The 12,497-nt window shown below is 36.3% G+C and overlaps 1 protein-coding gene across 1 annotated transcript in view; it reads right to left on the reverse strand.

Moving 5' to 3' along the window:
* Positions 1-12,497, reverse strand: part of eys (eyes shut homolog) — a 271,877-nt gene that overhangs the window by 144,851 nt on the left and 114,529 nt on the right. Inside the window, exon 21 of the mRNA XM_079634848.1 lies at positions 10,867-11,126. Within this exon, the coding sequence (XP_079490974.1) occupies positions 10,867-11,126 (260 nt within the window). The remainder of the gene's footprint in view (positions 1-10,866; positions 11,127-12,497) is intronic.

A 12,497-nucleotide genomic window follows, 5' to 3' on the forward strand; every position in this document is an offset into this window, starting at 1 on the left:
CTAATTGAATCGCTCTCACTGTATTTTGATGTCATACGATACACTGATTGTTCAGCGCAGCGCTGCTTCAAGTCGAACACCTGCTCGAAAACAGCACAACAGGTAGACTAATATATTGTGTCTAAAATATACCACAATATTAACTTATAATTTATTGAACTGTTGTAAATAAAATTTGACTCGTGCTACTCGAAACATAAACCACACTAGTGTGACATTACAGTCGTTGCTTGTGATATTGCTTAACTATGTCATATGATATAAATGAGACAAAACCCTCATACAGGAGCATTTTATCGATTTATAGCACTAAACATGTTTAATATTAATAAAATCTGAATAATATGCATTTTAAAATAACAAATAAAAATAATAATAATTTATAAAATAATAATTAAATTGTCACTATAATTTCACAATTTATTTTTGTTCAAATAAATGATGCCTTGGTGAGCACAAAATACTTTTTTTTTCAGAAAAAAACTTTTTAAATAATAATACTTTTATATTTGTTTGCATTTTATTTGTTGTTCTTTATTAGAGCAGATGTGGTCACTATGATTTGACCCTTTAATGCAAAAGAGCGATGACTCTTTTTGTGTTCTGCAGAAGAAAAACGGCATACAAGTTTAGAGAGAGATGAAGGTGAGTAAACTAAGACAGTTTTTTTTTTTTGCAAAAGTATGCAAAAGATATAGGGAGACTACAAGAAAAGGTAAAATACAGCACCTTTGGGGTGTCATTTTTGTAGGAATACTGGCTTGGTTTCAATCCACGGGTAGTACAATAATACACAGTGTATCTGCCGTGCGACCCGTGTACTAAGATAGGAAGAGGGGGCTGAGAACGGCTGTGAGTCAGAGTGTGTGTAGAACGAGAGAGATAGTGAGAGAGAATGAAATAAAGAGAAAAGGAGGTGGCATGTGAGCCTACGCACATCTCTAGCTCAGTAATGCATGCTGCAGATGCTAATTTCCTATTTCTCTCCCCAGAAAAGAAATCTGTGGATTGCAAAAGCACTCTATTTTTATCCCTCCCCAACATTCTTTTCATTTCCTCCCTGATAGTGTTACAACACCGCAACAAAAAAAGTCATATTCACTGACTGGCCTCTGGCCTCTCTTATCCCCACAGACTTCATATCATTCAGATGCCCACAGCAAAAAAAATGGATGCTAGGCTGGTATGATTGCGTTTCACAGGTCACACCGGTGCCATCGAACGGGGTCAGATGTATAACAAGGAAAGAAGCATTCGGCCACATCATAGTTCAAAACCACCAGATGCAATCTAGACAGGCCATGAACACGATCACCTGATTTAAGAGTCATGCTGTAACATGGGCTTCTCTCTGTGGATTGTTAAAAGTGATGAGTCAGACTTTTTCCATCTTATAATTTCATACAGCAGAAGGGTAAAGGACTTCAGGGTAGCCACTAGGGATGCGCATTTTGTTAAGTCTGACAGATAAACTCAGCAGAATGCTCAGGTTGGGATGATGGGAATAGGTGTCTCAAAGGCAGCATTTAAAAGCCATCTCACACAGTTTCATCAAACACTAATACATGCTAACATTTCAAACATTCAAGTTCAAAAGAAAAAAGTTAAAAAAAAAAATCTGTTCCATTCCATTAGCATCTAGGTATTGCTAAAAGCAAAAACATATCCTGTGTATCGCCAAATAATAGTGAATTATAACTGAAATGTAAGCAACTGAAAAAAATAAAAATTTAATAAATAATACAAATTATTAAAGCTTTACAAATAGGCTAATTCTGAAAAATTTGTTTAAAAAAATGGGTTATAAAGGGTTCATATTTTCTTCAGTGTATATATTTCATTAAATATATACACTGATGAGCCAAAACATTACGACAAGTCACAGGTGAAGCGAGTCCTATCTATTGTATCATGTGGACGACCGTGTACGTGTGTGCATGTGGGACGACGAGAAGCCGGTGGAGCGAGTGTGATGGTCTGGACAATGTTCTGTTCGGAAACCCTGTGTCAGGCCATTCATGTGGATGTAAATTTGACACGTGCCTAAACATTGTTGCAGACCAGGTACACCCCTTCATGACAGTGGGATAATTTCATGCTAGGCCAAAGAGATGCGTTTTTAGTCTAGATTTGAACTGACAGAGTGTGTCTGCTTCCCGGACAATGTTAGGAAGATTGTTCCAAAGTTTTGGTGCCAAATAGGAAAAGGATCTACCGCCAGCAGTCAATTTTGATATTCTAGGTATTATCAACTAGCTGGAATTTTGAGATTGCAATAGACGTGAAGGACTATAATGTGTTAAGAGCTCGCTCAAGTACTGCGGAGCTAAACCATTTAGTGCTTTGTAAGTCATCACCAATATTTTAAAATGTATACGACGATTAATAGGGAGCCAATGCAGTGTTGACAGTATTCTAGGTTATTACGTGAGGACGTTTTTTGTCCAATAATTAGAATCTCTGTTTTTTCAGAATTAAGTCGTAGGAAATTGCTAGTCATCCAGTTTTTTATATCAGCTTTTAGAAGCTATTCTTTCTAAAAAAGGAACATAGTTGTGAAGATACTGCCTTTTCTAGTGTATTTGACAGAAAAGGTAGATTCGAGATCGGCCTGTAATTGACTAATTCTGTAGGATCAAGCTGCATTTTTTTTAACAAGCGGTTTAATCATAGCCAGCTTAAATGTTTTTGGTACGTATCCTAATGACAAATATGAATTAAGGATATTAAGAAAATTATCTATGATCTCTGGAAGCATCTCTTTTAGCAGCTTAGTCGGTATAGGGTCTAACATACGATTTAGATTATTTAACGAGTTCAGAAAATTCTTCCTCTCCTATAGCAATGAATGAATCAAATTTTTCGTCAGGGAGACTACAATGCACTGCCTGATGCAATACTGTAGTAGACGGTTGCATAGTTATAATTTTCTCTCTGATATTATCAATCTTGTAAGTAAAGAAGTTCATAAAGTCATTACTGCTGCTTGGAAACGTCTGGGCTTGAAGCTTTGTTTTTCATTAGTTTAGCCACTGTTTCAAATAAATACCTAGGGTTTTGTTTATTTTCTTCTAATAGGGTTGAAAAATAAGCAGATCTAGCAGCTTTTAAGGCCTCATATGCAATCATGCTTGAGATAGTTAAAAGTTTCTGTCGCAATATTGAGTTCTTCTAAGCTATCTGGGATGCTGAGATGATGAAACTGATCAGGAAGATTATTAATAAAGCAATCTTTAGTGGCAGAAGTGATAGGTCTAACATATTTGTAACACAAAGTCGGTTTTGCAGCCTTGGCTAAATTGAGTTTACACAAGACTAGATAATGATCTGAGATGTCATCGCTCTGCTGCAGAATTTCAACGGCATCAACATTGATTCCATGTGATAATATTAGATCTAGAGTATGATTACGACAGCACAAATCTCAAACATGATTTATCATTTACACTAGATATTGTTACATTAAGCACCAACACTTCAAAAGAATTATATTTGAAACTAGACTTCTTAGTAATTCTGAAAATATTACCATAAATTACAGCAACAACCTTTGCCTTTCAGACGAGGCTCATGTTTATAACCATAATCTTGGGGGGTGTACATTACATTAAAGTAATTGTTTGGTTTTAGCCAGTTTTCTGTCAAACACAGCACATCTATGGTAAATGGACTGCATTTATATAGCGCTTTCACAGACCCAATGGCCTCCAAAGCGCTTTACAATATTGCCTCACATTCACCCATTCACTCACTCATTCATACACCGACGCCGGTGTCAGCCATGCAAGGCGCCATCCAGCTCGTCGGGAGCAGCTGGGGTTAGGTGTCTTGCTCAAGGACACCTCGACACTTGGTCAGGTGGAACCGGGGATTGAACCACCAACATCTAGGTTATAGTCTATGATCATATTAACAATAAGTGCTTTTGAAGTAAGGGATCGAATAATCGAATATAGATGGGTTTGGAAGTTTTTTTGTATTTCCTAATTCGGGGAACAGACACAGTCTCTATATGATAATATCTAGGTAAAAGAGTCTCTATGTGATGGGATGTATCTGACCTCAGTGACGTGACAGCTAGCAGATGGTTGGTTTAGCCAGTCTGTCTGCTTCCTGACCTGAGCCCCAATTCATGTGTGAGCTTTAAGACAATGTGCCATATTACTAGAGAGAAGAGCAGCACCATCCCAGGAGGGATGAATACCATCTCTTTTCAACAGGTCAGGTCTGCCCCAAAAACTTTTTCAATTGTCTATGAATTCTATATTATTTTGCGGACACCACTTAGAAAGCCAGTCATTGAGTGACGGTCTACTAAGCATCTCATCACTCCGGCGAACAGGATTTGAAGGATCTGCCTGTTAACGTCTTGGTGCCAGATACAGGACAAGACCTTCAGAGATCTTGTAGAGTCCATTCCTCAGTGGGTCACTGTTGTTTTGTCAGCACGCCAAGGACAAACAGCATACTAGGCATAAATGTATGTATGGGCCCTTAATATGAACCTTTTACTCAATCTAAACAACTGCCATAAGACAAAACAGAACATTTTTTATTTGTTTTACTTCATCTACTTTTAAATGTGGTTATTATTAGATCCATTTCTCAAAAAAAAAAAAAAAAAAATTGTTCTATATGTGTATTACAGAGGTTTGATCTGACTTACTAACTACATACTCCATCTATTGGTTTGGAACATACTGGTCTGTCAGGCACTTTAATTATCTTCAAGTAAAGTCAAGCTGTTTTTATAGTCACTGTGGTCAAATCGGATGTCATTATATCTGCTTGTGCCTGTACAAAGTACTGCCATTGTAACCAATTATGGTGCTGAAATATTTGCTGTCATTGTTGTCACCTCCAAGCACTCATCCCTAGTAACCACACAGTGGGATAAACCTCTGCATTATACAGATGCACAGCATTGTGGTATTCACTACTTTTGAATGAGTAATAGCATCTGAATCGCTGTGGAGCCACGTCGGATTCCATGTGAAACTGTGAAGTGATCAGCTGAATACAAATGTGCAAAATTTTAAGTTAGAGCAATCTTTGCCTGAGACATAGCAGACATGTATTATGAGTAAGTGATCTGGTCTCAACGAGCATAATAATATCAGGAGGGTTTCATATGACAGATGAGCGTGTGTATGGGCGATTGGGCGTGCGCGAGAGAGTACGCTTCACTGTGATTAAAGAGATTGTGCAGAAACCTCTTTTGCACCCCCTGTTCTGTGCATTCATCAGGCAGAGCTCGTCTTCCTTTGATGGAAACCTGCAGCCAAAATTTAATGAAACACTTGGAACTTGTTCTTTGGCAGAAGTGATAGGGTCTGTTCTGTCTCTGCAGAGAAAGTCAAAAATAGGAAACGATGAAAATGGAAAAATCATTGGAAGGGTAAGACACCGTTTAACAAGGAAGAAAGTACGATTCAAGCGGTTACAATGGTTTCAGATCAGTGTGTGATCCTTAATAATTCTCTCCCATGCTGAAGACATCAATGGACAAATACTGCAGGGGAGAGCTGGCAGAACAAAACTAGAAAGTCATGCATATCAGGAGAGCCACAGTTTCCTCTCATGAGCCACTCTTTCCTTCTAAAGGAATGTGGAGTATTTCGGCATATTTGAAGGTTATTTGAGCATAATACTTGCAGTTGCCAGAGTGATGTTATATTTTCATTTCAAAACATTTTCATTTGTAAACAAAGAATATAAACATGACTTTCTCTTAACTCAAATGTATCCTCTTTAACATTCAAATATTGTCCTTAAAACACATTAAACCGGGCAATTTAATGCAAACAACACATTTTCATTGATCTTATTAAATAAAAAAATACTATAACGTTTAGATTTAAAAATGTGTTCCACAATATCCAGTACATATATCCATCCAGGGCTTGACATTAACTTCAAGTTAATGTGGCTAGTGATTTTCATAAAACCAGTCACAAGTCGCACGGGTATATTTGTGGCAATAGCCAACAATGCATTGTATGGGTCAAAATGATCTATTTTTCTTTTATGCCAAAAATCATTAGGATATTAAGTAAAGATCATTGTCCATGAAGATATTTTGTAAATTTCCTACCGTAAATACATTAAAAATAAATTTTTGTGAGTGGATGCAGCAAAATCGCGAACATAAATGGACAACTTTAAAGGCGATTTTCTCAATATTTAGATTTTTTTGCACCCTCAGATTCCAGATTTTCAAATAGTTGTATCTCAGCCAAATATTATCCTATCCTAAAACCTATACATCAATGGAAAGCTTATTTATTCAGCTTTCAGATTATGCATACAGTACATCTCAAATTCAAAAAATGTAACATTGTGACTGGTTTTGTCTAGGGTCACATATCTAAAGATTTGGTGTCACTTTTAAGACCTGAAGGCTGACGCACTCTATTTATTTAATTTTAAATTTAAATTTAATAGATAAATTAAATGTATCTATTTAAACTCTGTTTATACTCTATTTTGATCAAATAAATGTAGCCTTGTTGAGCATAGGAGACTACCATTAAACATATTTCCAACTCCAAGTTGAGTAAATTCTCTAGTAAAGCTTTTTAAAGTCACTGTACAGGTCCAAGAAGATTAACCCAGAAGCAGCTTGACCCAAAAAAAGAAATCAAACCCAAGTCTACTGCCTGGAAGGCTACTATGCTCATCAGTATACGATTAAGGCAGTAATGTATTTTTGCAGGGATTTTCTATGACCTTCTACAAATTTCCATGACCTACCCATGTAAAATAGATAAGGGCTAGTAAAAATAATTTTACATAAATTAAATGTCCAATTCTATGTAAGGTCCTTTGAATTAATAATATAATTAAATGATCATGCTTATTAGTTTACAAAATGTCTCCAATGAGACCAAATGAGTCGAGGTTTTGTTGGTTAGCATTGCCCCATTACATCCTGCAGATAGAAGCCTTAATTTCACCATCTGACAGCAAAAGGCATCTTTCTGCATTAACTTCCATATGATGGATCGGTTCATTTTTATTTAGCAAAAATGGGAATGCATTGCAAACAAATAGCTTTCCACATGTATTCTATAGACCTCCTTGAATAAGAGAAATATAGTGTTATATAATATAAGAGTTACTTCTCAGTTTCTTCTATAAACATGGCTTTTTCAGTTATAGAAGTCTAGATAACCAGATGGGTGACAGGATTAAAGTAGGCCCCCCTACCCCGAATAGAAATTTCACTAGGTCATTAGTCAGTATGCATGTAATGTAGTCAGCTACTCATTTGTGTTGTTTATGCATGAATACATTTAACAAGCATAACTTAAGAAATGTTTCTTGTTTTTCTATCTGAAATGTCCTAATGCCAGTAAAATCCTATTTTTATTAAAGTAACTCTCGATAGATATTATTATTATTATTATTTTTTACCAATGCCAGTTTTGATAATGATTTGAGTATCTGAGTGTCAAGTTATCGTGCTCACACCACCACTTACAATAACGTCTCGAATTTTGTCTGTATAAAAGTGCATGGATCTATCAACTGTAACCATAGTGACTAAAGTAATATAAAATATTGTGACTTAAAGTCTTACTGTAAAGTCTGTAACCGTAAAATAATATTTGAAACTACAAAAGTCAAGCTGCAAGTTCATCCGTCAAATTAACGAACAGCAACTTTCATTTTTGAGTTGTGCGCAGATCACAAAACTCACGAAAACAGCCCTAGGGGAAGACTGACTGGATGTACAATCTTTAGATGACATGCAGATTGTATCCACGCTGTTGTAAGTTACTGAACCGTGTTTAGAAAAGAGCGGCTCTCTCGTGATGTATGACATTATAGAAACCAGTGCTGTTCCGTTCACACAGCAGGGCTTCGTCGAAAATGCGGTTGTGTATGAATGTGAGTTCAGTTATAGAATGCAGTTGTCACCAGTGACGGGAATAATGGCATTATAAATAAACGGCGTTATTTTTTTTTCAGTAACGAGTAATCAAACGAATTACTTTTTCCCCTGTTACATTGCCGTTACCGAAAATGCGGCGTTACTATTGAGCTCACTGAAGGGGTTTTCATCCGAGTAGGCTCTCTCTCAGCCATAGGACCTACAAAGTTTTTTCTCTGGTGTGTGTGTGTGTGTGTGTGTGTGTTTATGAGGCGCCGGACTGGACAAAAGCGAAGCGAACGCCGCAAGCGAGAGAGACTGAGTGTGTCCGAGAGCGAGAGAGACTGACTGTGGCTCAAATAACCTCTGATGATGACGTTCTCTGTAGGTTATAAAATAAAACCCAAAATATATTTTTTTATTTTTTGGTAAATTGTTCAGTATTATATGGAGAGCACTTCTTGTTAAAGGGATAGTTCACTTTGAAATTAAATTTTGGTATGTTTTAGCTTACCTCAAGGGCATCCAAGATGTAGGTGTCTTTGTTTCCGCAGTAGTTTCAATTTTGATATTTTTAGGTCAAACCGTTCTTGTCTGTCAGTCATATCATGCAGGTCTATGGTTACTGTCTCAAAGAGCATCGTCTAAATTAAACAATTCCCCATCGTAAGTACACATTGATGGCCTAAGACACGAAACGAGCGGTTTGTGTGAGAAAACGAACAGTATTTATATTGTTTTTACCTCTTGTAACACAGCCACGTCCAAGTGATCTGAGGGCGCGAGCGCATCCTGGTGTGTGACGTGTGCGCAGACTGGTGCATAGATGTATACACTAGATGTCGCCTTGGCTACGGCAGTTCATTGGAACGAATGTCTTTAAAGGAGAACTCCGGCGCAAAATGAACCTTTGGTCTAATTACACATTGTTACCTAGTCAACCGTTATCTGAGATTTGTTTTCATGATTATCGAATGTAAATAGTTTTATCTCTAAAAACAGTTTAGCCTATAACGCTAGTATAACGCTAGTATATACGGCATTGAGTAATGACAAATAAAAATCGCTTGTTAATACCACTAACAAGGCTCAAAATAGCCCCACACTAACACGGTAGCATAATGAGGGTCCCTACATGCAAGAAGATATTTTATACATACAGTCAACTTCACGTATACAAGCAGAAGCCATCTTTGAAAAACAGTCTCTATCAATCGATCTACGAACCGCCGATCCAAATGCGCTGGACCATATGAGATTCTACACAGTTCAGCGCATTTCGTACACAATCGGCGGTTCGTAGATCGATTGATAGAGACTGTTTTTCAAAGATGGCTTCTGCTTGTATACGTGAAGTTGACTGTATGTATAAAATATCTTTTTATTAAACTGTCTGGACACTGTCAAAGTTCTCAATGCTTCGGTTTGCATGTAGGGACCCTCATTATGCTACCGTGTTAGTGTGGGGCTATTTTGAGCCTTGTTAGTGGTATTAACAAGCGATTTTTATTTGTCATTACTCTATGCCCTATATACTAGCGTTATACTAGCGTTATAGGCTAAACTGTTTTTAGAGATAAAACTATTTACATTCGATAATCATGAAAACAAATCTCAGATAACGGTTGACTAGGTAACAATGTGTAATTAGACCAAAGGTTCATTTTGCGCCGGAGTTCTCCTTTAATGCGACTTCTAGTTTATATATATCTATGCACCAGTCTGCGCACACGTCACACAGAAGGAATCGCCCGCGCCCTCAGATCACTTGGACGTGGCTGTGTTACATGAGGTAAAAACGATATATATATACCGTTCGTTTTCTCACACAAACCGCTCGTTTCGTGTCTTAGGCCATCAATGTGTACTTACGATGGGGAATTGTTTAATTTGGACGATGGGGAATTGTTTTAATTTGGACTCTGTGCATGCTCTTTGAGACAGTAACCATAGACCTGCATGATATGACTGACAGACAAGAACGGTTTGACCTAAAAATATCAAAATTGAAACTACTGCGGAAAAAAAGACACCTACATCTTGGATGCCCTTGAGGTAAGCTAAAACATACCAAAATTTAATTTCAAAGTGAACTATCCCTTTAAACTGTTTACTTTTGTGAGGAAGAAACTTCCAAGTAGGCTATATGTTGTGTAGTTGTGTAGGTATGTCTACCAGTTGTGAAGTTGTGTGATAGTTTTATCATTTTAATTTGCACTACAAAAAGTGTATGTATATGTATATTTTATTATTATTATATTTATTATTTATTCATTTTTGGTACATTTATAAGAAGCATAATTTATTTTTAGACTAATCTGTGCAATACATATTAAAAGTTCTAAACCATCTATTTATTCCATTATTCCATATCCATTATTGTTCCACTGACTATAGTAATGATAATATTTCCAATAACATATCAGATTTAATATGCGTCTCTCACATTGTCCCACAGCAACATTAAAATAGTGTAGATGTAAAATGTTTTATAATAATAATAATGTGTTCTATTTAGTGTCCATTTCACTCATTTAACATATTTAATATTGGGGGCATTCAAGTTATTTGACATTAATAGACTCAATAGTTACTTTCCCTGGTAATTAGTTACTTTTACAATGATGTAATTCAGTTACTAACTCAGTTACTATTTGTGAGAAGTAACTAGTAACTAATTACTTTTTTAAAGTAACATGCCCAACACTGGTTGTCATTGCTGTGATCTCCCATATATTAAAATATTATTTTTTGCAGCCCCTCCCCAGTGTAGGCTTCAGCTCATGAAAGCCTGTGAGTTAATGCGCCCCTGATCACAAAAATGTCCCTGATATTTAATTACTAAAATGAGCATTTAGCAACGAAAATACATGGTTTAAACACAATCCAATGGAAGGCAAATCAATGAAAAGCTGCGGAAGAGTGAGCAGGAGCCCCTCAGCAGGTGGGTGGGTCAGTAGGTAGGATGCAGTTGGATTGCTATATCTCACCGACTTGGCAAACACAGAGGGCGGTTCCATCTGACTGGGCACGGCAAGTAGAGTTGTGCAGGCAGGGGTTATGCCGCAGGTCGCAGGGATCATAGAGCTGTTTGCAGAGGGGGCCGGTGAAGAAGGGCGGGCAGGTGCAGGAAAACTCCCCTGGGATGTCAGACTCCAAGCAATGTGCCCCGTTCAGGCAGGGAGAAGAAGAACATTCCTTCACATCCTCTCCACAGTCTAGGCCTGCCCAGCCATGAGGACACATACACCTATGAGGCAGAAGAGGAGATTTTAGTTTCCATTGTTTCCTCACCCTCAAGCTTGTATGACTTTTAATTCCTTTTTTTGATAAATATCCTGGTTGCTCCTTTCCGTATTACAAAAGTGAATGGTGTCAAGCTAAAAACATCAAATAAAATACACCATAAAAGATTAATAAAAGTAATCCATAATACTTGTACACTACATTACAGTACACAAATTTGGAGCTGATAGGATTTTTTACATTTTCTTAAAGAAAAGTATCTTATGCTCACCACAAAGGCATTTATTTGATCAAAATATAGTAAGAACTGTAACATTGTGAAACATTATTACAATTTAAAATACCTGTTTTCTATTTGAATACATATTGCAATGTAATTTATTCCTGTGATTGCAAATCTGAATTTTCAGCATTATTACTCCAGTCTTCAGTGTCACATGGTCCTTCAGTAATCATTCTAATATGCTGATTTGCTGCTCAAGAAATGTTTATTTTTATTAGGGTCATTCTATTATTTAGGGTACATTTCATGTCCATTGATGGAAAAACAGTATTCTAACAATTTTCTTCAGAAATATAATATTTTATACATTAAGACAATACATACTATAATCTGCACACCAATATTTGATGCACCCTGTTTTTGTAGTTTTGCACTGTGCACTTTTTTAAATGATTGGGGCTTGAGTTCAAAATAATGGATAACATTTTTTGAAGCCATAGATGTAAAAAAAATAGATTGAGTTTAAATTTAATTTACTTTCAAATAAGAAAATATTTCATTATTAATGTCCGACAAAAACGGTCAACTATGTTACTAACCAAATACCCCCTGAAAACTAAAATAATATTAATCCCAAAACCATTAGATCAGCATCATGTGATGTCATTTTGTTCTGACGGATATTTTGAACACATTATGGTAAATATCTTTTCTTTTTACCTACAATGACATATTGTCAAGGAGTATATTAATTGCCCATCAACTATGTTGGGTACATTGTTATGGTTTGCTGACATTGTTATCGTTTTACGATTTTATTTCAAATAAAATGTTAAAATATGAGGTTAACCTGATCATGAAAATAACATTTGGTTGGCCAGACAAGACCTGCCATTGAAACTATGAAGCAAAATGGTGAAACATAGTTGACAGGTAACAATCTTACTGTCATTGGTATGGTAAATATCTAGACTGCTGCTTTTGATATTATTTTAGGGTACAGTTTACTTCCACATGGACTGGAGTTTTGCATGACATTCTTAAACTATCAGAATGATCTTTAAAGTAGATGTATGATAACTATGTCCTTAGTGACCGTGCTGAAAATTGTACAAAAATATCTGCTAAAATAAAATTCTTAAAAATCTTTTA

This window comes from Phoxinus phoxinus (assembly GCF_949152265.1).
Source record: "Phoxinus phoxinus genome assembly, chromosome: 14".
NCBI classification, from domain to species: Eukaryota; Metazoa; Chordata; class Actinopteri; order Cypriniformes; family Leuciscidae; genus Phoxinus; species Phoxinus phoxinus.